The 27,220-nt window shown below is 40.8% G+C and overlaps 1 protein-coding gene across 1 annotated transcript; it reads right to left on the minus strand.

The window, feature by feature from the left end:
• Positions 1-1,740: 1,740 nt before the first annotated feature.
• LOC102796879 (inhibitor of nuclear factor kappa-B kinase subunit alpha-like) lies at positions 1,741-27,054 on the minus strand. Its single transcript, XM_087844893.1, has 22 exons — positions 26,702-27,054; positions 26,159-26,278; positions 25,906-26,000; positions 23,541-23,658; positions 22,825-22,894; positions 22,649-22,737; positions 21,607-21,696; positions 20,259-20,383; positions 19,918-20,025; positions 19,654-19,789; positions 17,817-18,011; positions 16,670-16,772; positions 16,436-16,559; positions 14,002-14,153; positions 13,849-13,910; positions 13,296-13,405; positions 9,942-9,991; positions 9,727-9,832; positions 8,916-9,063; positions 8,263-8,399; positions 6,525-6,624; positions 1,741-4,813 (listed from the first exon to the last, which is right to left on the minus strand). The coding sequence occupies exons 2-22, from the start codon at positions 26,261-26,263 to the stop codon at positions 4,748-4,750; spliced, it is 2,289 nt and encodes a 762-aa protein (XP_087701019.1). The 5' UTR covers positions 26,264-26,278; positions 26,702-27,054; the 3' UTR covers positions 1,741-4,747.
• Positions 27,055-27,220: the final 166 nt, after the last annotated feature.

The following is a 27,220-nucleotide window of genomic DNA, read 5'->3' on the forward strand; positions in this document are numbered from 1 at the left end:
CTTAAACGTAAAAGCGCAACATTACAGTTAGTGAGCTACATGCTGTCACAGTGTCACAGCCAATGACCCACTATGACTGATTACTGTGACCAGAGACTCAAGTTTCAGCACAAACAAATACGATCTGCCCTCCTCCTCGCTGAGGAGCAGCACATCTGGGAAGCATTTTCAGTCCGTGGTTACAAAAAGCAAATAATATGGACGCTGCTACGTCAGCGGGGACCACCAGAAGAATCCCAGCAGTACACAAAAGGGAAAGAAATTAGCAGGAAATTAAATCCGTACATGTAAAAACAAAAACAGAATAATACAATGGAACACAAAACGAATCAACTGATCCTAAGTCTGGCAGCCAAAGCCCTCAGAGGAAAAAGGCATTGTACATTTCTCATAAATTCCATATTCACCTTTTAATATTTTTAAAGCTGATGAGTTTAAGCCTGTCTACAGTAGGGCTGCCACAAACGATTATTTTGATAGTCGACTAGTCACCGATTATTTTTGCGATTAGTCGACTAATCAGATCATCATCCATTGGACGTAAAACGTACAGCTTATTGCACCAGCAACATCTGCTCTTATCATTAGCTTACAGCTTTAAGTGTTTAAGGTAAGTGCTAACTAAAAACCCAAACCAATTTACTCAGGAACAAATAAAATACTAAAAAAAAAATCCAAACAATAACATTTTTAAGTTATCTAAGTGACTTATGTATGTTTAACCTGAGTAGCGAAAGACGGTGGGTTTGAAAACGATCTGCCGGGAGTCCGGTGTTCTCACGGCTCTAGTGAGCCTAGCCCCCGGCTAGCTATCGAGCTAGTGGGTAACAGACGTCTCCGAAAACGTCGGAGCGCTTTTGAAAATATGTGGTGTCTTGATAAACTGAGCAGATATTTGAGGTTTACACAGCTACATTGTCACCTGAAAATATGTTAAACGGTTATTTTGAGACCCAGAAAGAATAATAAGAGTAATAATAAAACTACCTACCTGCCGCCATTGTTGGAAACTGAGCTGGGCTGCGCTATGAATTCTGGGACAGAGCTTCTTCTTCTTCGGGGATTAACGGCAGCTGGCATCCTTGTACATGCAGTGCTGCCATCTTCTGTTTCAGTCCGTTATTACACTCTTAAATCCTACTACTTATTCCTGCGTCTTTTGTGATCTTACAAAGCTTCAAACGACGCGTCGACTATTAAATTAGTCGTCGACAATTTTGTTAGTCGACGTAATCGTGACTAGTCGACTAATCGTGGCAGCCCTAGTCTACAGTTTGGGACCACCTGCATCATGCTTCTGATTTAATCATGTGTCACGTCTGTCGTCACAGATGCACTTTAGTCTTTCTCCTCCTATCGAGGTGTACTCATCGGATTCCCAAAATCCAGCTCGTTTCACTGCTGTGATCGCTGCGTGATGTATTCGAGGGGCGGTTAAGTGAATCGTGTCTTGGCTCAGTTGAAGAGGTTGGCTGCTCAAAGTGTCTTGAGAGCAGTGCTGTTGTGATTCGGCGCTATAAAGTTGAACTGAATTGATCAGATTAAACCACAAATTGGATGAAATTATAAACCTCTGCAAGAGTGCAAGGCAGAGGAGCTGAGACAAACCCAAACAAATATAAACTACCGCAGATGGAAATAACAACCTTCTTGTTATGTTGGGTTCAGCCCGCAATCAAGTGTTTGGCCGGGCTCCAGCTTTTCCTCACTGAGTAACTGAAAGAAGCATTGACACAGGAATCGTGCCAAAGTGATTTATTTTATTTCCAGGTAAACATTTGATCTTCATACAATTACATTTCTAAAAAGTGAACATACTTAAACCAGCAGACGGAAACAAAACTCAAATGGAAAGAAACAAAGGGAGTTATTTAAATACAAAACAAAGAGAAAATATTATTTTAGCCATTGCACTTTAACTTCATAAATACAAGAAAGTTCATTTCTCTCTCTGGCCCAAAGAAACACGACGTTCAGCACATTCAACCCATCGCTCAGATTAGAGGAAACCAGACCGCGTTGCACCAACGTTGTTGCATTCCTGTCATTATGGGATGTCAGAGAGAAACGACTCGTGTTTGTGGTGAGAGCTGAAGCGATTAGCCGGCTAGTCTTTATTTGTTTTTCAAGCAAATTAGCCCGAGACGTTCTCGGCTTCCTGTTACTCAGATCTGAGAAACCGGAGAAACAGGAAGCGTTTCTTCAGCACCATCAATATACCGTGTAACATTATAATAATCACTGCTTTACTCCCACTCACGGATGAATCAATTCTGGACTTTTAAAACAATAAGGACTAAAACCCTAATTTTTGACAGATTGATCGTTATGAGGGGAAAACTTGAGCTGGAGACAATCCAAACAAACTAAATGCATCCGATTTGTTTTTATTTCCTCATTTCCTGAATGACAGACTCTGGCAGATGAATTATTTGTTATCCCTGAAAGGCTCCAAATGTAACTTTCTCACTGTCAGTAACTTCAGCCGTGACCTCCTACAGGAACGAATGAAAGTAAGAGCAGCTCTGGGTCTGTTTACACCAGTTTTACCTTTTGGTTCTCAAACTGTGGAGTGGGTCCGACTGGTGGGACGCAGAGCATCAGACTATCCCACTGAGCCGACGGCTAATGAAATAAAATTGAACCTGGATCCTGTTTTCTTTACCTGATAAACGTGTTGAGGTGTGCGATGTGACTCAGTGAAGGTTTGAGCTTTACACATGCAATCATTTAAAAATAGAGGAAATGATTTCCACACTCACCCCCTGCAATCCTGAGCCGGATAAGAGGGTAAGATTACTCATTTGTTTTACATTTCCTCATTTTTTGAATGACAGACTCTGGTGGATGGCACATTTGTTATCACCGACTATCACTCATTTCTCTCTGATTTCAGAAAAAGTTGAGAATCGTTAAAATCTCTCTTAACAAAAAGTCTGAATATAAAACTGTTCAAAAACGGCACTGACATTTGAGATGGTTTTCTTTTTGGCCGTATTTGATAAAGAAAAAGATAAATTATCATCTCAGAGAGATCAGAAACACTTAACTTGATTTATTTTCTTTTGAATAAATAATTTGACTTTAATCTGTCAAAAATACACCAATAACGTTTTAGACTTTCAGATCTTTCACATCCATAAAAATAAGATGAAAATAAGATGAGCAGAATTACCCAATAAATCATGATGTGCACAAAATATTTGTTTTCAGCCTCGACAGGGAGACAAAGATATCAGATCTGCAGTGAAAAAGATTTTTCATGTTTTTGTTAACCGAGCTTTCACTGCAAAGATCAAGATCAACACAGACTTTGTGTTAGGACTCGAGAAAACCGAAACTCTCAGACAGACGGGCATCGCGAGGCTTTTGCAGAAAATATAACGTGTTCACTGATTTGGTGGAATAACGGCAATTTCACTCAGAGATGAAAACGCGGCCGCTGTGCTGAAGATGGCCCAGATCATCTTAAAGTGGGAGGTCGGCCAAATGTAAGTCGTGTTATTTATTTTTAATCACCATGAATATGCAATTTATTTTCTGCAACGGTGACTAAAAACGCAAAGGTTCCTGTGCGAACTTTACTGACATGCAGCTCAGCAGGTAACCTCGTCCCTCAGGTGAGGATATAAATTGCTCTTTGGAAACGTGCACTTTTAGATTTACATTTTAATCTGAAAATCTGAAAAGAACTTCCTCTGGAGCAGCTCATGCGTGCAGCACAAAGCAAGCCTCGCCATCCTTCACCGTCCCATTAAATCTGCCTCCGCCCTGCAGCCCTCTGGTCCCCTAACCCCGTCCTCTTCTTCTGCAGTGCTTTTACGGCACAGTCTGAACACGAGCCCCACCACCTGCTCGTCTTGATGCAGAACTGATTACAGGATTACTCAGATTTCTGTGGAAACTACGGACTGATCGTTTCAGCTCTGCACGACTATGAATTTAGCGTACATTATTTGCACCCGAACGAGACGAGAAAACCCCGCCTTACATCCATGACGGTTAAAAAGACACACACACAATATACACATCATATGAACATAATGGCCAGCCACGGGATTTCTGCCTGTAACACTTGTTTTTTTAAAACGTACATACAGAGAATTCAACACGCGCCCTCAAACATTTCTAGTAAATCAATCAAACCGACGCTGACAGTTTCTGCTCGCTTTAAATTCTGCAACATTTTTGGCAGCTGGGAACGTTTCACCTCTTCACAGAGAGGACACATGGGAGTATCAAAGTGCTCTTTGCTTGATTCTTATTTCCTCCCCACACCCGCCTTCCAGCGACCCCCGACACCTTCCTGCGTTTCCCTTTCATGCCACGGGGTCAAACGAGTTCCCACGTTCCCGTCGAATGCTCTCCCACCTGACTGATCCACCTCAAGCCCTCAAATGTGGTGCTATAGTTTGCTCCATTTTTGCAGTGATAGTAAAAACCAAAGTGTGATGAATATTGTGCAGCATAAAGAAAAGAAGAGAGAGAGACAGCTTCATTGTTTTGTCATAAAAAACAAGCTCAATAATCAAACTTTCCACCATGTGAGACGATGGGAGGAGACGGACGCCGCTGAGCATGCGTGAACTCAGCTTTTTTTTTCTTTAAAGATGAGCAGGAAAGTTGTTTTCACGAGAAAATCCCGAGTCCATGTACAAACTGTACTACTGTACTGTTAGACGCCGCTCAGCCGCGTTATCAGCTCACAGTCCTTAGTGTTACTCAGGCGGGGGGTGGAGGGGGGACTTTACGAATTTCGCTTTTTTAGTTTTGTTGTTAAAGTTTCGTATTTCGTCCAGCTCCAGTCTTGGTCCTTGAAAGATGGAAATGGAGGCGTTAGTAAAAGACAACCGAGAATATGTAACGTGCTGAAGTGCAAATATGTCTTAATTTCTGAGTTTTTAATAAGTTTTGGATGTGAGTTGCAAACAGTCTCGTTTTACAGAGTTTTTGATAACGCTTCATAACAATCATCATTAATAAAAGATTACATGACAGCTAACCCACCTTAGTTTACAGTTAAATATTATTATAATTAAAAACCTAATATTTGTTAACTATTAATGGTCTAACATTTTGACTTTACAACAATCATCTACAGTCTTTGATAAAACTACTAAAAATTGTTTTAAAAAAAAAAATCACTGCTAACATAAGTTGGAAGTTGCAACTTTAAAGACAGATGCACCATGTGGGGTGTGCTCTGTCCCAATTGTCGCAAGGCTTCAGATCACACCTGGAGCATTTTAGAGTGAGGTCTTTTATTTTGAAAAGCTTTTCTTCGTGTGATCTGCTCTATTTCTTCAAACAACTTCTGTTGAGAAGCTGCTGCTGGAGTGTTTCTGAAACACGCGGCAGCACATTAGTTAGAATTGCCAGCATTAATGCGAGTTGGCGGGATAAGCTTCAGCGCCTGCGTCAGAGCTGAAATGCAACTTAGCGGCGCCCCGTGCGTTCCCACGGTTAGGCGTGAGCCCAGTCTGACTATAAACGCTACATGTGTTTCATGGAACTGACGCTAAAGGAAACCTGAAGCATAACTTGCAGTACTGTGTAGAGAGCGCCGTTTAGAGTGACCCCGTGAAATACACGGCTCACTGCACGCATTCATGACCATGACCGGCTTCCACCTGGTGCACTACGGTGCGTTTCAGAAGCAGCGTTCTGTACTGCATCACTGAAAATAACCTCAGATCTTAAGATGCATACAGAAACTACAGAGAGAATTTCAAAATAAAAGACCCCTGCTTCCAAAATGCTGCTGGTGTGACGTGAAGACCAGTGAAGAACGGAAGAACACCTGGTGGAGTGCATCATGTTGTGCTCAAACTGAGCTGTTTATGATGAGCTTGGAACAAAAGTGACTTTTACTGAAAGATGTTAATAAAGTATTGATCAAATTTTGGAGTCAAATGTCAGACTTCCGAGTATAAATCAAACATTATGGCTTCGAATGAACAGCAGTACTTGGTAATGAGAACAGCCTCAAATAATTGATTATCAGCTAGGATAACTCAATATATAACTAAAACATGAAGACATGAATAAATATGATTAATAGCATCCCTACCGTTTAAATAACTTTCAATTTAACTATGATTTGTTTTTAGTTGTTGCTTATTATAAAGTGTTAGCTTGTCATCATCTTTAATAACTGATAAAAATATCATTCAATATTTAAAATATATATTTATCACACTAATAAATATGACTACAGGAAACTGAACACACTGTGTGATTCTGTTTTCTTATCACATCTGCAAGCTTAAAAGAAACAAAAAGTCCCTTCCTTCATGATAAGGCTAAAAAAAGAACAGAGAGGTCCTGTCCTGTGCTCCTAAATGAGATTAAAGACACGCTGACAGGCCTCGGGTCCTTCACAGATGCAGATAGGAGACGCCTAGTGCGTCTAGTACCCCAAAGGGAAAATAAAAATAAATTAAGACTTTATGGCTGATTTAAATGCAGCCCTCTCCAATAACAAACAAGCCTTAAAAGCAGCAGATAAAAAGCAGCAAACTCACCACTATGCTTTTGGCCTGTTCGTCAGCGGCTTCCTGCATCAGGCTGGTCAGCTGACTGAGGTACTTCTGGTTCTCCTGCAGGAGTCGTGGGGCAGCGTCACTGAAGGAAACGCACACAGCTTGTAAGACACAATTCAGTCACATGACGCCTCCTTCATATGCACAATGTGTTTATTATCTTGCAACAGAAAGAAGAACGCCCACGGGCAAAACACAAAGTACTGACCTACAAACTATATATATGGCAAAATGTTCATACTTCAGTCATGTGCACAGTTATTATTATACCAAACCATTACCAAACCAACCATAGTTTCCTTAACTAACTTGTCTCATTCTGCCCCCACTCCTCCCCTCTTGTCCTTGAAGCCTTTTCTTTTTCCCGCCCTCCTTCCTTTGCCTTCAGTTCCATTTCAAAAAAGAGAAAACTTTTATTAACTAACAGTTTAGCTAACACAGGCTGGAAATGTAATGAACAGAACAGGCTGAAATAAAATTTAGAAAAAAGAAAAAATGCTTCATAAAAACAAAACTATTATGAATCAATTATTGTGCATATTCCAGGTCCCAAAAAGTAAGTCCAGCTTTTGCCTGCAGTCCAGCTTGTACAGCTCCCTGCTGGTGAGCTCTCCTCCCAGGTCTGGCAGGTGCTGCAGCTCTGTTTTTTGAGTCATGTGGGTCATTTGAATCATTCTTCATCTTTCTTTGAAGATTTTCTGGGAAAAGCCAGCTGGGTGGAGACCTCAGAGTAGAACATCTAATAAAGGTAGACCTAGGAATACCTCAGGATCCCCCCCCAGGTGGAATTGGAAAATGTTGCTGGGGAAAAGAACCTCTGGCAGGAATACATGCGTAGTCAGCTGCCAACAAGCCCAAACTTTAAAAGCAGAAGGAAAAACAAAGAAGGATGGAGTGATTTCATGACACATGAGTCATTCCTGGAACTGTGACAGACATATGACAGGAACAAAGATTGCCTGTGGTGTCTTAACTCCTGGGAATCTTCTGTTGCATTGCACAGCTAGTCACAAACTTTAGAGTGTCGCGTTTTTAGAGCTTTTCCAACACTTCAAAATGGCCTGGTGTGCCAAATAAGTGCCAAGACAATCCATTAATAAACAGGTCATAGGGCTTAAAGACCTGAAACAACCATGACCCCAACCAGCCAGCAACTGGTAAGAGAGACTGATAAAGCTTCAGTCTCTCTGGAACATCAACAGGGAGTTGATGCACCAGTTAGGAAGGATTCACACGTTCACTTTGGACATGGCGATCTGATCGACTGCATTGATTCGAGCTCCAGCACCACAGCTGGTTAGCTTCAGGTTACTTTAGCTGTACCCATGGGCAGATATGACCTGCACTCAGTGAGTCATCCATCCTCAAATGCAGTTTAAAAAAAAAAAGTCCAGCTGTGGCTCAACAATTTGGCTGAGTGAGTCAGATCATGACCATTTGTTGAGAGAGGAAGATGTCTGTGAAGTCTTTTGTTTGATGTAAGATTTCCTGTATATGAACAGGAAATTACTAAGGTGTTTTTTATTCACATATACGCATCCACATTCACAAACAGGTACCTCACCGTGACGACACTTACTTAGTAATTTGGTACCAAGTGAAATAAACCACCAGCTGTTATCAAAGCTGAAGGTGCTTCTGCTGAATTCTATGTTAAAGGAGTGTGAACATCTCGCTTGTAGAGCTGACTCCAGTCCCTACACGGCTGAGTGGACGTTACCTGTCATTTGGCCCTGGTAGGGAGGTGAGGGGGTGCGGGGAGCTGACGGGCTGTGCCGACTGGGACCACTGAGAAACCTGCAGCAGGTTGGACGACTCGGGACTGGCTGCTATCGAGCTCCGTGACGAGTTCTGAGCCTGAAGGAGAGACAGAAACACACCGGTACAGGCAGCAGTAAAAAACACGCCTCCCCTCTCCTACAGCAGGAATGCAGGCGGCACACCCTACCGCTCACTCTGTGTTTGGTACTTTATAGCAGCTGAGTCTGAGGAGATCACAGAAAGTACAACAAAGCTCACCACCACTGGGCCTGACAACTGCAGAAAATGAATAAGTGAACTTAACCTATTCCAGGATATTACCGAGATCCAGCTCCAGCAATTAGAAGACTTCCTTTTTTCTTTTCTTATACACCAGTACACTAAATTTATCTGAGCTGGATGCTGATCAGACAAAACTTCTGATATTCTGTAGAATCAGAGAAAAGCTGATGACATTTTATTCTTAGTTGTACATAAATAGTTTTATCCAGCAGTTACACAACTTCCCCCACTTCTTTGCATCATGCCCCATGATACATTTCAAAGACAAATGAAGTCACAAACTTGGAAAAAGTAGACCGGGCTGCTAACGACTGATGTAGATTTACTCACGCAGGCGATCTTAAGTAAGTGCCAGAACTCCCTCTGTCTCTTGATCTGCATCTGCATCACGGTGTTGTCAGCGTCCTTGATGCTCTCCAGAGTTTTGTCAATCCGGGGAAACAAGTCAATGATCTTCTGTTTGCTGATCAGGATTTTACTGTTGGGGTGAGACAAATCAGGGAAAACACAACTTAAATTATGTTTTCCACAGTCACTGTGACCCTTTAGACAGACTCTGTAGACCTCACACCGAGGATGGATTCGAGTAATTTATGCTCCAAAAGTTTCCTCCTCAGCAGGGAGGGAGTAACTGAAAATTCAGGGGGTAAAGTCTGCAGCTTAAACTTTCCTTAACACCAGCAGACGTTTTATGTGTTTAAGAGCCGTCACTTCTTTATAAATCAGTGGGTTAATCTAGACCCTGTCCTCACATACACGGGATTTTCATCTACACATAAACATTATTTCATGTCACTGAACTTTAGATAAACTCCTTCCAGGGTCAAGATTTCTATAATCTCCATTTCTGTGCTTACTTGCGGACGAGGAACATGAAGACTTTTCTTGCAATATCAAAGGTGTGCACTGTGTTGTTGTTTGCAGGCTTTTGACTGGTCAACATGAATCTATGAATTGGGGTTATAGTGTCACCTTTTGCTTTGGCGGCACTTGATACTGTTATTTGTACTACAAATATGCATTACTAGTACTGTGGCACTTAAGAACAAAGAAAAGTGTATGAGACCACAGATAATTAACAGTAATCAGAGGTGTAAAACTCAAGGTGAAATCAAACTGTCGAGCATGGGTGGACCCTTACCTGAGGTGTGTGAACAGATCTTTGAGGACCTTGTCTTGGTTCTGGACTGTCTGGATGATGGCCTTCACCATCTCAGAGCTGTCACAGCTCACATCAGAGTCAGGTACTAACCAAAGAGGGGGGGAAGAAAAAGTTCAAACAACACCTCAGTTTAAGAATGGATTCATTTCTCTTCTGATTTCAGAGTTTTAAATGATCCATTCAACGTTTCTTACCTTTGCATTTCATCTTCAGTTGCTTGTACAGCTCGATTGCCTTTTCTTCCCTGCAAAAAATTATTTTATCACATTAAAATGTTCTTCTTTGAATTCTGAAGCTAAGCTCATGATCAGATTACTCTCTGAAGCTGCAACACCACTGGTATCCTCTCCATATGTGTTGAAGACAGGCACTGCAGCACCGAATGGCACGCTTTCAATCCAGTGCATGACGTGACAGCAATTCACAGGATTTACAAAAGAAAAAGAAGTAAACTTTTACCCAACAGCAAACTAGTTTGATCGACTAAAATGTAGAGCAAAGTCTTGTCCCTGTGGAGTGAAGCAAGATACATCCAGGTGAGGTTACACCAGCACCTCATTAAGCTGTATGAAACTTCAGCCACATCCCTTATCGTTACTGCGATTATGTTTCTTTATTAACTTGGTGATATGTTGAGAAGGTCTGGCCTACATGGGGGTTTCTGCTGTATCATTTACTGAAGGAGGACAGCGAGGCTGTGGTGAACAGGGTCTTTAGAAGCTATGTTACTAAAAAGAGGAAGAGCACCGAGCCCATCATTATGTCTCTACTGTCAACAGTCAAAACCAGGATCAGAAACTTTCCCACAGAGCCAAGGCTAACCTGGTCAAAACGCATTTTTTAAAGAAGGGGCACTTTAAGGTTTCACTGTGCACAGCTGCACATAACTGCAATGACCCCAGTTAGAGTTCAGCTGGGGCTCGTTACTGCATCTGGTACTTCCTAACGTGCGTTCAGACCAAATGTGTTCAAAACACACAAATATTTCCTTCCCACAGTCGACAGGAGAACAAGGAGGAGTACAACCAACGGCTGGAATCAAGTTACAGTCACATATTTTCAGTAGTTACCACAAAACGCAATAATTTCACTCACTTTTCTCCAAACCAAACTTTTTCCTTTTCCCTGCTTCTATCTAGTAAAAAAAAAATCGAATAAGACATTTGTCTGTCCACAAATGGAGCCAACAAGCTTGGCCTTCGTTTATTAGGAGAATCTACAGACACTTTTACACTCGTGTACAGAAGGAAAAGAAAATGAGATGGCTTGGAGGAAAATAAATGAAATCCTAGGACTTCATGCTTATTCCCACTGAGTCAGGAGAGTCCACTCTGTGAGAGATTCTGAGCTGGCAGGCTTTGATGACACAGCATGAAGTGGATTCTTCACTGAAGTTGGATATTTGAGCTGTGGATTGGGATTTGCCTCCATTTACATCACCTGGCATGTATTCTCATTAACTTTGCTACAGACTTTGTAGTCCTGCATAAACTTCACTTTATGTTTGGCTGAACATGGTTGAAATGATGATGTTATCTCTGGGTTAACCTGTTTTAATTAATTAATTAATTTATTTTTAGTATAAATAAAAGATTTTAAGCCAATTTTAAACACTGCCTCTCTGCTCCCGACCTCATCGTTATAAATTTTGATGTGAAAAGCTTAGTGTCTTGGCATCAGCAAAGCTTTTATTTTGGAGGCATTTTTCCAACCGTAGAGAAACGTCCGCCAGCTGATGGTCAGTCAACATCGAACTGTTTGCTGGACCTTTTCTCTGCGCGTGTTCTCAAGATCTCAAAGTAAATTAACTTTTTCACTGACAAAAATCTGCCAACATCATGGTGGCGTGGTTAGTGGTCTAAAGTTGCCTCACAGCAAGAAAGTTCGCGACTCAAACTTCCTGGTCAGCTTCTCATTCTTCACCTTCTTGGTGAAGAATGAGAAGTGCTGTTTACACACTTTCCCTGTGCCTGCATGCTTTTTCTCCACAGTCCAAGTTTATTAGTGTTTTCTTTTACTAGACTTGGGTGTAGATCGTGGAGCTCATGTGCCCCCTTTATATGGGTCAGCACAGCTTTTTTTACTGAGATAGGGTCTCACATCATGACTGGGTCTAAAACGCTGAAGTCTAAGGAGCTTGGAAAGAAAAGCGACTGGATTTATTTAAAGGAGAAATCAAAGAAGTCCTTAAATTACCATGGTGATGACTGAGAACTTACACAGTGATCTAAAGTCAAAACTTTAAGTTATACTGCTTTGAATCACTACAGAGTCTTTGTAAAGTGATCCTTTGTCATATCTGCATGTAGATGTGCATTTTCTCTCTTTAGAGATGCACAGGACAGGACATCAGAACAGGTTGTGGTTACAATATACCTACAGTACACATTTAACGCAGACGTACAAATTTGCTTGTAAATAGTCTGACTTTTAATACATTGCTGTTAGGAAATACTGTCATCATGGGGTTCGTGCAGATTAACACGTCACCATCTTTTGCTGGCTATGAGTAAAATTCCAAGCTAGTATAAAGTCACAAGAATTACACAAACTTTTGTGGAATGACTAAAACTTCCTAAAACTAAATAAAACGAATAAAAATTGCCGCAATGACAAAGACCGGGAAACTTCCACTAACTAGATAAAGGTAATGAACGTATGCGGGGCTTTTGTTTTTTTCCCAGTTATTTCATCAGTTATAAGTGCACAGCTCAGAAACAAACGTGCATGTTGATAGAGGATTTTTAGAGACATAAAATCTGAGTAAACACGTTAAAAAAGTTACTGGGAAAAAAAGGAGAACATAAAAATATGAAGATTTCTGTATAATTAAATATAGATGTCAGTTTCCTTTATGATCACTGTGGTAAGGCAATTGGGAGCATCACACTGAAATAAAACATATTTGTCCTTCACGTGTTAAATGCCTTTCAGCATTAGTAATATGTCCCATTTTCTTTCACACAATTGTCCTCTTTGTCCCACATTTATTTGTTGCGATCTTGACCTCTTAGTCATGAAGGAAGGTTTTTTTCTTCCCTCAATGTTATATATCTGTTTGTTCGTCCAAACAGAGCTGGAAACCTTCTGGAAAAGTTCTCCATCATGACATTTATGCACACCACACAACCATCCTTACAAACTGGTGACTGAGTGGACTGTAAACAGGCTAGAAGCCGGGAGTCAAATTTAGATGCATTTCCATGTGCTCTGTACACAAGTCCAAAGCATGTTGCAAACATTCAAAGTACATCAGTATACAGTCAAAGTGTGTGTCATATTTGAAATATTTAGTGTGCATGTAAATGTATTCATGATGTAGGATTTTTTTGGCACCGTCCGGTCATTTCCTCAGGTGAAGCGGGGACAACCAAAAAGTGTCAAAATCATCTGTAGACACCATTATGCAAACCAACCAAAAAGAATCAAAGGCCAACAAGTGACTGTTACTTATGTCTTTTAAATTAGGTGAAATGTGGGATTTAGATGGCTCTTGATAAATGTCTACAGATTAAATCATCTCAGGTTAAACCCTTTTAAATACTCACAGCTGCTCCATCTTGTCTCCTTGGCGTCGGGCATATGGGCTCCTCTGTAGTTCTACTATCTCAGAGTGCAGAGCCATGATCTCATCATCCAAATGGCTCACCTCTGCCACCTGCAGGACAGACAATGGATCAACCAAAGGCTGCTATAGGAAGCCTTTGCACTGGTAAACATCACAGTGATTCCTACACGTGTTCTTTATTAAATTGAATTTAATACATTTATCCAGGCAAATGTTTTTCTTAGCAAAGTGCTTCGAACTGAGCCTCCTCAGTGACTGTGATCCTGCAGATGAACATCAACTCCACCATCTTGGACTGCAGTATGTGAAGGTAGTCCTTGTTATGGTCTGCAGCTCTCACTGTAGGCCAGGGGATCACCTAAGAAGTGACTTTGAAACCAGAAGAGCTACTCTCACCAGCTGCAGTCCAAAATGAGAGCAACCTGGTAAACCTACTGCAGTAAACCAGTAGGAAAAAACAAAAAACATGAAAGAGCCTGGACTAGCTGGTTAGCAACTACCAGTCTGTATCTTATTTTTAAGAGATGAGTTACCTGAGCAAAAGCTGCAGCTCTTTCTTCGTTCTCCTGCCAGGCTTTCAGCATCTTTTCTGAGGCTTTGGACAAATCAGACAAATGTGAGCTCACCGAGCACCCTACAACACGTTTACTGAAACAAAGAGCAAACAGCTGCCAGCAAACACTCACATATGCCATAGTGCATCTGATCGCTGTATTTTTCCAAGTCATATTGGATGCTACTCTTGAAGAAATCCAGCTTAGCTTTGAGCTGCTGCGAGAAGCCGAACATGCTGTTTTTACACCTGGTCAGGTTGGTGTTGTAGCGGAGGAGGCTCAACCTTGAGGGGGAAGGAGGAGATGGTAAAATCAGAAAGCTCCATGAGGAAGGCGGAGGACTGAAGAAGACAGGCTGACAGTCCAGCCACAGCTAAAGCTTCCAGAGGAGCAACAGTCACAAGGACCAGAGTGTGAGGAGCAACACAACAGAAAGTTGAATTCAAACTAAGACTCGGGAAGAATTACACTGGAAAATAAGCAGAGCTGAAGGGCGTGTACGACACTACAACTATATTCAGCCGACAACTAAATCATTGCTCTAAATATTCAACCAACAGTTAAATGTTGGAATAAAATTTACAGAAAATGTTTAGATGGGTTTCTTCAGGGCTCAACTTTAAGGCTTCGAGGTACAAATAATAAAACCTGGACCAACAAATGCAATTACTAAAACTATTAAATGTTTTTTTTTGTTTTTGTTTTTTTGTTTAAATAAATAAGGAGACGCTGGGATTCCTAGCTACTAAGCAGAAGTCGTGAGCGTAACAAAGAGAAATGATTTCAATAGCATAAACAGAATTGAGAACCGGTTTCAGTTTTGAACCCGTTTTAAGTGAGCCACCCTACTGAAACTGTGCCCAGCGCCTTATCACTTTCTTTCATAAATGTTGGTGTGTCACATTTCAAAACAATGATGTCAGCCTAATAACAGTTGGCTTTTTGTACACATGAGTCACCAGGAAGTTAATTTCTTTCCTGCTCCATTTCTACACTTTGTCCACACTCAGAAAATAATGCAGGTATCTAAAGCCTGTGTAAGTGTGCTGCTGGATAAGAGCAGAAATCATAATCTAGATTATTTTGGTTAATCCTGATTAGTAATCAGGATTACTTCATAACTTAGTCCGCAAAAATATCTTTTTAAAGGAGATTTCTTGGAACTCAATTTAAATTAAAAAAAAAAACACCTCATAAAAAGCAAAGATGAGGTTGAGGTGAAGTTCAAACCATAATTTTGACTGTGCGGCCCATCTTTTGAGGGCAACCACCGACAGACAGGAGCAACATGTGGCCCAAACGGCAGTAGGCTCATGTGCATTGAAAAACCAACATGGTAGCCACATTGAGAGAAACAAGGAACCAAGAGTCAACCAATACCTCACAAAGCATGTACAGAAGTGGACTATGCAAGAGTAAAAGGAATCTGGATGCAACCATTAATGGTCCACTCACACGTTCACGCACAGTACCCTTTTACCACTTTCAGTTCTTCTGCTACGAGCTTTTTTTGGTCTGGCTCGTGCTGAACATAATTGTTTAAAGTTATGAGCTAAAATTAAAGTCTAATATAAACAGAGCTACTGATGCTGGCACGTGGGATCGTAAAGCAATGAAGTATGGTGTCACGATCCTGGGTCTTTTGACCCAGCGTTTTGAGTTTTAGTTTATGTTGAAGCCCTTCAGGTTTTCTAAGTTCATTTTTTATCATGCCTAGGTTGTTCTAGTTCTTTGTTATTAGATTCCCCTTCTGTCTTCCGCCCCTGTTAAGTCTCCTTTGCCCTTCATGTGTTTCATGTCTGTGTCTTACGTTGTCAAGTTTAGGTTGTCATGTCTGCGTCTTATGTTTCCTGTTTTATTTTGAAAGTCCAGTTTTCATGTCATTGTGTTTGAGTGTACATTTCCTGTGCATCGTTATGTTCATCCTTGTCAGCTGTTTCCTCATGTGTCTCGACTTCCCCTGATCACCTCATGTGTGTATTTAAGTCCTCTGTTTTCTATGTTTCGTTGTCAGGTCATCTGTTTGCATCCCCGTAGTGTTTCGTCATAGTTTACTCAGTGTTCATAGTTTGTCATAGCATTTTCACTGAGTTTCTTAGTCCTTTAGTTTTCTGAGTGTTCACAGTTTTCTTAGTTTTCCTAGCTTCATGCTTTTTCATGTGCCAACATCCAAATAAAGGATCGCCTTCTGTTCAGCCAGCAACTCCGCCTTTCAGTGTCTGCTTCTGGGTTCTGTAAACTAAACTTATCGGCGCACCCCGCCATGACATATGGTGTCTTTTCATCCGTAGCAAACACAGAGTATTATCTCCTCCTCAGAAAAGAAAAACTAATATTATTAATTTGATATGAAACTAATATCGATCGTTTTATTTCTGTGTTTGACAATAACTATTCTTCACCAAAACCACAACATCTGGTTGTACGCTGCTAGGATGTAACATAAAACGCTCAACTTACACACAGACGCATAAAGCTGATGTTATTTCTTAATCCTGTCATGGATTCACATTGTAAACCATGATCTGGGCTAAAGCACATCACACACGATTGTTATGGGACTCACATGGCAGCTCTCTGCCCCTGGAAAAGTCGGCTGTAGTCGTCTTTCAGGCCACAGATGTAGCTCACAGCTTCACCCCACACCTTCTTCATCACCACCAAAGGCAGCTGCGTCTTGGCATCTTGCACTGGGAAAATAAAAACCATGAAAGTTTTTATAGAGAGCAGAAGAGAGCCAACACTGTCATGTAACAGTCCTTTTCATTTCAGAAACTGGAGTCACTTCATATGAACTCACCAATGGTGTTGACTTTCTCAGGCAGACGTCTGGCACTGAAGGGGCCGGTGTACTTGGTGCTGCTCTTATCAAACAGGTAGACAATGTAGCTGTCCCACCCTCTCTACACAGGAGGAAAGAAAACCATTACAAAGATCTCAAGTAGTGTTTTTACAATTCAAGAGAGTGACTTCAAGTCTCTCAGAATAGATGCAGTTAGAGGGAAATGAGTCATGATTATTGATAGATGTAGATTTTTCTAAACACCATTGCTTGATGTTGTATATGCTCCAATAAGGAAACCAAAACATAGCACAGGTCGTTTTTTGCTTTTTTTTTGCAGGTAACAGAACATAATCATGCAGGGGTAAAACAAACAATCAAGATTTTCAGCCCTGTGATTTGTGACAGATAGAACTGATTCATGGCTGTTTACAGGCGCTGAAGCAGACACTTATGGGTGTCATATAGTGACGTAAACAAAACCCTAACAAACCCCACAGTGATTCAAGACTACATCATGTGATATTTATATATTCATGTTGCTGTGATCGTATGGATTATTTATTTATTTAATAAAATAAGGCACAGGCCTGAAATACTTTCAATTTAGTGACCCTCTACCACTGGTACTGCTGTTGGTGCACAGACAAAACGCAGCTACATAAAATTAAGCGAACAGATGGACAACACAGCCCTTTGTCACGGACACCCGATGTAGGAGAGACAGGATCAGGCCAATGGATGTATCCCAAAATATAAAGACAGCATGGTCAGGGATAACAACCAGTGAGGAACAATAAGCTGCACCTTTAGCTCCTTGGATCACAAGATGAAGATGATGATGATTTTTTAATTCATCAAAAAACTCAAAGCTGTTATGTATGATTATTTTATTTGTATGATTAGGGTCGCAGCCTGGCCTCTGTCAGTGCGCCCCAGGGTGGCTGTGGCTACAATGTAGCTGCCATCACCAGTGTGTGAATGTGTGGATGACTGGTTGTGTAAAGCACTTTGGGGTCCTTAGGGACTAGAAAAGCGCTATACAAATGCAGGCCATTTACCATTTATTTACCATTATTTTAATAATAAGTTATTGTACATCATCATGTGTGATTTTAGATTTAAAATCCTTCCATTCATCTAAACAGTGGTTAAATCAACGCACCACTCCATCCAGGACACACTGTGCAGCGGGCTTCCTGGGGTCCAGTGACACTCCCGTCTCCTGCAGCAGTTCCTGGTTCACCACCTCGATCTTGGTCTCAGCTTCGATGCGCTTCTGCAGACTGTGGAGACTCTCGTCAGGAGTCAGCTGGAAGGAGTGGACCTGCGCTGTGGTCATGTTCAGGATGTGGACGACCTGAAAACAGAAAACCCGTCAGTATAAACTAAACTACTTCGTGATCTATCATTTTATGCAGTATGTGGCGGTACATGGGCCAGCAGAGGGCTGCAAGAATCTAATTATTCTTAATATTGATTAACTGCTGCCTCACCAAAGAGCTGGAAGTAATTTATTACTAAAAACTGGCAGATGGAGAGGGCTGTGACAGCCCAGGCCAGCCAGTTCATTTTTATAAAGATTTCAAGTTGTTAAATGTTATGTTTGGTGAAAGCTCTAATGTGTAGCATAAACTGGAAATACTGGAATTCTTATTAACAACCCACACTCATCCCAACACACTTACACTACTTTCCCACAAGAAGACAAAAGAAACCAAAACATGGATTTGGAGAATTGCTACACAAACAGTACAATACATGTGTGTGCTTGTGTTTTGACAGCATTACTCCACTGAGACTTTTGGCCTCTCTTATGTCACAGAGAAGATGCTTTTAAATGAGGTGGGATTACAGGATTGTGTCAGATATGGAAGAATATAAAATCTCCACAGCACTGAAACCAAACATTCGAGATTTTGTTGCAAAACCAAACTGAACAAGAACCCAGTGGTCACTGTAAATGAGGCCTGGAGCTCCTTTGTGTAGAAGCAGCTCATCACTAATCACATATTTATGGTAGAGTAGCGAGAAGGAAACCAGAACAAGTGAAATCCTCTGGTCTGGTTTATCTACCTGCCCAGTTTATAATGACGTGTGTGAAGGACAATGTACAGACTCTGCATCACCTCATTAATACTGTCCCTAAGTCAGTTTTTCCCTATTACAGGAACTGAGACACTAAGTGGGAGAAAGTAAAGGATGGGTATATAAAATATGGGTAATCCTGAGCTCAGAAAAACAAAAACAAACATTTCCCCATTGGCTAAAAAACAAAAACAAACAATCAAGGTTTCTATTTCAATATTTCTAACAAGACAACAGAAGTTTCCAGACCAAACTCCCTTAAAAAAGGTTGGCACAGAGTTAATCCCAAGAAGATCCGAGTCCTCAAGTATGGGTCTAAATACTTACATCACAAGTTTACAAGCTTTACTATCAACATTTATCCCCACAAATCTGTACAAACCTATAAAACATATTTGAAAGACTAATTAACCTTTGAATATGACTTGTACTTTTATAACTTTAATATGTTTTTGTTGCATTTGCAACATCATCAATAATCAATATTGTTTAGTTTTAAAATTATTTCTGATACTAACAAAACAGAAAAAAATGTGACATAGATTTTTAAAAAACGCAGCGTATCTCTTAGCATCTTTAAGCCTCCTTTAAATGTCACTTTGGGTTTTACCTGTGTTTGTGTAAACTGCAAAAACCTGCCGTGTGGGTGGTGACCGTTAAGTTACGTACAGGTGACCCATGTTGAATGTGACGTGCAGAACAAATGCAAACAGAGAGCATAACAATAAAAAGCTACAATCAGTCCAGTGAGATTAGCAGTAAAATGCCTAAAAGTAGTGAAAGCTTCGGTGACAGCTTTAGTATTTCTTGTCTTTATAATTTTAAGATGAGAAAAATAAAACACTAAAACTTTCTAAGGCACTGTGTGTCATTGCAAATTACTGACTGAAGAGCCAGCTCTTCCAGTGCCTCACCTTCATAATCAGTATCTGATCAAGGAGTTCAAAGCACAGGGGTTTCTTGGTTTCATGGTTCACTTGGCCTCCTCTGTGCACTGGATCCCACTTTAACATCAGCTGAAGCAGCGCCTCCATCGGCTCCAACAGCGTCCTGTACAACACCGGTTAAAACATTTAAAACAGGTCTTCAGGGAGGGTAATTAGCAACAGCCACAGTTCACATGCTCTGGGCTATTTTACTAATAAGGAAATGTCTCAGTAAAAATGATTTCAGCTGACCTGCTGAGATTGTTGGGGTAGGGGAGATGTGTAGAGAACCTGACTTCTCCGTTTAGTTCTTCTACTGCCATGATGTCTTTTGGACCTTTATTCCTCACTTTGCTGGCCCTGAAGACAAGATCAGAAAAGATCAATATCAAATTCTTTCAATACAAAGTATTAGAAGTACTTAGAAGATGCAGTTCTCAATGTACCTCAGTCGAATTAAAGCACAAACATGTGATGTAGAATAAAATCTGACGTGAGAACAGAGCTGGGCTCCTGCATACTCTACTCAGACATCTGACTCATCTAATTTCCAGTAGTTCATAAATTAGTGACACAGAGTAGGATCAACTTACCACTGCACAGGTTGCAGGTTGTGTAGGAATGGACGGAAACCGCAACTGCACTCGAAGATCATTGTTCCGAAGCTCCAATAGTCCACAGTCACAGTGTACGGTTTATTCTCAAAGAGCTCAGGAGCCTGGAGAGAGGAAAAAGAACAACAGTGTTTCGTGTTTTCATAAAACACGAAGTGATCTCTTTCAAAGACTTATTTGGCATTTCCATCCTTTATGTGACAGTAGAGAGTCGACAGGAAAGTAGAAAAGGGTGGACAGGAATGACCACAAGAAATGATCTCAATGGGGAATCCACGGCCCTGCAGCAGCCGTGGGTTACCCACTCATCCAGGTAAACTGTAGTGGAGCCCAGAACCTGCAAATTGGCTATTTTTTTTAATATATATTAATACAGTCATTTTTATGTATTTAATGAAGCCATCCAAAGTGTTAGCTTTTGTATTTACACCCTTAATATTTTTTCAGAGTTACAGGCTGACTTTGTACGTAGGGGTGAGTTGAAATGTTACCATTTTTTATTAGTTTTTACTTTTTGAGCCTTCATGATCATCTTTTTCAGAGATGGAAGAAACAAGATGTAAAAATATAAATAAAAAATAAAATAAATAAACTTCCACTATATCAGATTAACATCTGATCCAAGTATCACAATCTATAATGCTACAATCTTGTTTTTTTTCATAGCCACCTTTGAGCATCAGTATCATGAGATATGTCATCATATCTGTAAGAAAACTGCACCAATTCAATGTTTATGACACAGACAAGAGACGAGCATTGCCACCCTGGATGTATGTTATGTTTTCTGATAGTTCACTGGAGAAAAATTAGTTTTTTAAGGGTTATATCACCATGTGGTTGGTCAACAAGTTACATCATATGACAGGTCTGCTTTTTCACCTACATTGTGATACCAGGCTTGTCTTCTAGCCATGATGTGTTCTAAGTCAAGATAATTTTCTGATATAGTCGTATTCAATTATTTAGCACATAGCTCATAGCCCGTGGCTATGAGCTGAAAAAACAATACAGGTGTTCACGTTTTTAATTTATTAAAAAACTTTTGGTCCTAAAAAGTTTTTTCACAATTCTTTCAGCAAATCAAAGGGCCTAAATTATAGAGCTAGTGTCTCGAGATCAATATACTGATGTTATTATAGAAATCAAGCTGACTATAAAGAGGTGAGGTGGGAGGCACAGATTGATTTTTCAGAATGACCCTGTTCAATCATTTCTATAAAAGGTAGAAAGTAAAGTCAAGGATTTAAAATCTATAATTACTATAACACATAGCACATAACATACACTATCTGAGGATAAATAAATCTTTGCTTTAAGTGTTTACCAGGTACTGAAGTGTGCCAACGAATGAAGTGCACAGACTCCCCTGGTCCAGGTCTTTAGCATAGCCCAAGTCGATAATCTTGTGAACCAACTGCAGAATAAAAAAAGAGTTTATTTCAGATGAGCAGTCAAACAGAGCGGGCTGTGAATGAGAGGGAGACGGGTCTTAATGTGGACATACAAGGAGCAAAGATAGTGAAGGTAGAGGAGTTTAAATACCTGGGGTCAACCATCCAGGAAAAAAAACACAGTGCACAAGAGAGGTGAAGAAGAGAGTGGAGTGGGTGGAGATGAGTGTCAGGGAGGGTTTGTTTACAAGATGGTAGTGAGACCTGCTGTGATGTCTCAAGACTGTGACACTGACAAAAAGACAGGAGGGCGAGGCGAAGATGTTAAGAGCGACCAGGATAGACAGGATTAGAAACAAGTACATCAGAGGACAGCTCAGAGTTTGAGAGGCAAGGCTGACAAGGGATAGTAGATATATTGGATAAAGGATCCTGAAGGTGGAGCTGCCAGGCAGGAGGAAAAGAGGAGGACCTCAGACAAGATTCATGGATGTGGTGAAGGAAGACATGTAGAGCAGCGGTCCCCAACCTTTTTTGCGCCACGGACCGGTTTATGCCCGACAATATTTTCACGGACCGGCCTTTAAGGTGTCGCGGATAAATACAACAAAATAAAACTAGTACTGGTACCGAAAAAAAGAAAATTTATTCATAACACACGTGAAAAGTCCAAGGAAAACCGAGTAAACGATAAAAACGATAACAAAATAACGCTGAAAACCGATAAAAACCCTGAAAACTATACATTTCACACCTGAGCCTCAACTCTCGCGGCCCGGTGCCAAACGACTTACGGACCGGTACCGGTCCGAGGCCCGGGGGTTGGGGACCGCTGATGTAGAGGGTTGGTGTGACAGGAGAAGATGCTAAAGATGATATGGAGGCAGATCTTCAGTGGCGACTCTTAAAGAGAGCAGCTGAAAGAAGAAGTAGTCAAACAGAGCAGTCAAAAAAAGGGAAGAGTAGCTGGTTTACCTTCCCGTTGATGTCTTGTAGCACAATGTTTTCCGGTTTAAGATCTCTGTGTATGATCTTGTTTTCATGGAGATACTGGATACCGGATCCTGGAGCAGAAGTCAGACTTAATCAAAGCCAGTGACACATGTTAAAAGAAGAAATGTCTGAACGAATAAGCCGAACAATGCACATACCAACATCATTAAGTAATGAAAGCACTTCACTTTCTTTCAGACCGCAGCAGTTTTCAGGTTTGCTCAGCACCTGCAAATCAGGAAAAAGAAATCCTATCAGAGCTGCGGTATTTTTTAGAACATGTGACCAAAGGGTGAGAAATTTCCTGAAATTAAGAAGTCTGATATGATGTGCTTATTTTCATCTTCTATTTATCTTTGTGTGTGTACTTAATGAAATGTCTTATATAACTCACTTTAAACAATCTTGTTGAAAAGTGCTATATAGATAACATCAGCTAACTTCACACTATCACTCCATATATTACCTTCTATATATTGCTCACTGTGTGTAGTGGCCTCTATATTTCACACTTTTGATTTTACTGGAGATCTGTTGCCTTTGTTATCTTTAAACTTTTTTTTTCATTATATTTTGAGTTGTGGTCAGGACTTGTGAAATATGACCCTGGTCAGTGACTTAAATCCACATACCGATAAAGTCTTCTGATCCTTACTTTTAGCCTGAATGTATTCACATTTTGTCACACTGGAGCCACAGAAAGCACGCTGAATTTCCTATTAAAAGCTTGTTCGCTGTGCACCCATGACTGCCCACAAAACTATCATTGGACAGAAAATATTACAGCTCTCAGGCAAAGTCTGCTGCATATTTTTCCTGATTTCTAAACTCTCTAAATAATATCAAACCCATCTAAATGACCCCTCCCCCTCACCTTCCTCAAGTCTCCTCTGGAGCAGTACTCCATGGCCAGCAGTGGAAGATCATTTAAGGCTATGGGCTCCACCTCCTCTGGGACCTCCTGGGCTGTCACGATATTGATATGATTTAACCTGAGTGAGAGAGATGGAACCGCATTACTTTTTAAAGACATCCAGACAGACTTCTGCACAGTCATCCACTGTCTGCATAACAGTGCAACTCATTCTTGCATCTGCAAGCCTGTGGGTTTCACAAATTGATTAATAACTACCAATAACTGTGAAGAAGATCACACTGTATAAAGCCAGAGTTCTCAGAAGGCCCACAACAAGGAACAAGGAAAGAAAGCTCTATTGCACACTTTTTTATCTGTTCACACATTGTGTCATGCTGTCTGCTTGTTAAGTCTAACGTCATTCACCATTTTCTTGTGTAAAACTTCCTTCAGCTCCAGATTGCTCCAGCTACAGATTAGTTAGGCTAATATAAGCACATTATCACCATGGAGATGTCAGATGAGGGTTGAATCACTTTTGTTTGTTGCCAGATCAAAGCGGACATCTCAAATGATTTAATATTCTTGGTAATAAAAATCCTAAAAGCAGACTTATTAATTTTTCAATCTGCACTCTTCTTCTTTCGGCTGCTCCCATTAGGGATCGACACAGCGGATCATCTGTCTCTATCTAAAACTATCCCTTTCATCTTTTTCTCTCACACCAACCGTCTGCACGTCTTCCTTCATTACAACCATATCTCTCTGTGATCTTGCTCTTTTCCTCCTGCCTGGCAGCTCCACCTTCAACATCCTTTTTTCCAATATATCCACTATCCCTCCTCTGCACATGTCCAATCCATCTCAGCCTCGCCTCTAACTTTGTCTTCAAACTGCTCAACCTGAGCTGTCCCTCTGATGTACTCTATTCTAATCCTGCCTTTAACATCTTCCTGTCTTTTGCTTTGTTAGCTGTAATTCCTTCAGTGTAAAACAGACTTGGAAGCAAATGAGGATCAGGCTACATCAACACAATACATTTAAATTCCTTTGATGCACAGCTTGAGCTGCTGTAAATACTGCACACCTTCATCCTGCAGTGTTAACGAAAACCAGCTTAGCAGGTTTCATATCCAAAAGGTGATCCTCAGCAGAGAATCTGTATCACACTTGGAGCGTACAGCAATTACATGAATCAGACGAAATGTGGTGCTTAAAGTGCTTAAAGTGAATTATACACCAAAACTTTGGGCATAACCTGATATGGAAGCCAAAAAATTAGTCCAGCCAGCTTTGCAAGGTGTGTCGCATTCACTGTCGCAAAGCTAGCTCTCTTTTTACCTGGTTAGATCACCATGGTAATGCTCACTATGGTTATAAGCTGAACATATACCCTTGAGTTTCGGTTTAAAACTCAGCTTACAGCACCACATTTTCACAGATTTTCCAATTTTCAATATGATGAGTATGATACAGATTAGTTTTAGAGCATTAGTGTGCAACTTGCTGAGCTGTATTTCATTGACACCACTGAAAAAAAATAGCATGTATTTATTTGATGATGCAGATAATGCATAAATATATTTTTATGCTTTATAAACATCTGCTCATACATCTGTTTTACAATTCAAGAACACAGATTATTCTATTTTACTTTAATGTTGACACGAAATAAAATGATTTCCACAACAGCCGTGACTGTTATGAACACCCTCATTTTGCAATAATGTGTTTTTAACCTTCTAAGAGCTAAAGTGCACGTTAGAAATATGTGCGCAAAGAAAGGCTCTTGCAGACACTCCACAGGTCAGGCTTGGTAGTCATGATTTGCATGTGACTTGGATTAAAGTAAGGATGTGAGCGCCTCACTGTCTCGGATGAGCCCCCGTGGATCCAGTGTAGGACATAGTCAGAACAACTGGAGATACACCAGAATGCAGGAGGGCCAAAACCCCATTCTAGATTTTCTGCCAGGGTTTACTTCCCTTGCCTCTCGGGAGCAGTGCCATTTATCCACAACTGGGGTAATGTATATTAACTTCTCTCTTGTCCTATTTGCACAACCAGTGATGCATTTTGCCACTTTATTTTTAGTATTCTTTCTAGATCTTTATCCCACACTCATCTAACAACATCTGACTGTAGTAGCCAGCGCTTCATTGGTCAAGAGGAATGAAATTTATTCTGGCAAAATCATCACTGCGATCTTCATTATCTCTGACTGGGGTTTCAGGTTTTGTCAAGCCAGGTAACAAGAAAGTTGAACTTGATTCAAATGGCACTTCTGTGTCATCTTTGTGACACTAAGAAGTGTTACATACAGATGTGACACATTTAAATAAAAGCCACTAAGGAAGGAAAATAACAAAAAATAAATACCAACTTTTTCATGATCTGGATCTCTCTGCCCCATCTGTCCCTATTCCTTGGTGTAAGCTCCAGGCGACACATTTTTATAGCCAGTTTTTCGTGTGTTTGCTGCAAAACAGACAGCAGACATCCCATTATTATACAAATACAGTCAAGGAAAAGCAGGTGGTGATTACTTCAAAACAGGCCATTTCAATTTCCAGCACCCATATCCTCCTTTCCTAAGTTACGTATAGGGTCAGGAACTCTCCTGGCTCGACACTCACCATATGCTGGTAGAGGTAAACATGGGCAAAGCCTCCCATGCCCAGCCTCTCTTTCAGTTCCCAGTCCCCCAAGTTCTGGTTCTGCCTGAAGGGAGGTCTCTCCATTGTTGTTCACGCAGCCTGTACCGGAGTGTGGGAATTATATTTGAGTCACGCGACAGAAACACAGCAGACCCTGTCAGTTTATTAAGTGACTGCGCTGTTTGGATTATCACATAAACCTATCAAACACAGGGGCAGGGCTACATACTGGAATGGCTGCTAGGCTAATGTCAGCTCGATGATATAGCAGGAAAAACGCTACCACTGACGTTTTGTGGCAGTGTGACACAAGTGGGCTGCCTACTCATAGACAAGACATACCCAACTCAATATAACAGACAACAAGATACACATTTGTTTTTCATATTTGTCAACAAACAAGCAGCTAGCTAACAGCATAGCCAGCCAGCCAACGGTAGCCCTACTAGGAAATAGACGGAGCCGGTTATTAGCTTCCTTGCGTTAGAAAATGAAGGCTTCTCGATGCTTTTTGACACTTACCTGTGGTTTCTATGGAAGTGTCATGAGCCGTGTGCAGTAGAAAGGTGTAACTGGAGTGTGTCTTGTTTTCAGGTCAACGCAGCACCGCGACACTGGACTTCCCCACATAAACGTCACCAGAAAGCCCGGCTGTGTCTCTTGAAAATGAAACGAGGGTGCGTTCAAAAAACACAACGCTCACTGCGTTCAAAACACTGTCAAGACTGTGTAAAAGCGGCATTTTGTGTTTATTTTAAGTCGTGTGTTTTTATTCTGGGGTCCAATAGAGTTTTGTTGATACATAGTTAAACAAAATACATATTTATACTGCCCCAGAGTCTGCTATGCAGCTCCCCCTGTCCAGCATCTTCCCGAACAGCTCCTGGCTCTTAAAGCCCGCCCCATTAATACCCACTTTTTTTCTGATTGGCAGATTTTGCGGAAGCCTACAGTTGAGTGCTTGTGAAATTACTTTTAAAATAATACTGCCATATTGGTCATTCATCCAGTTATATTAGCTGACTACTGATACATGTGCAA

The sequence above is a fragment of the Neolamprologus brichardi genome, chromosome 8 (genome assembly GCF_056152115.1).
Source record: "Neolamprologus brichardi isolate AB-2024 chromosome 8, ASM5615211v1, whole genome shotgun sequence".
Lineage (NCBI taxonomy): Eukaryota > Metazoa > Chordata > Actinopteri > Cichliformes > Cichlidae > Neolamprologus > Neolamprologus brichardi.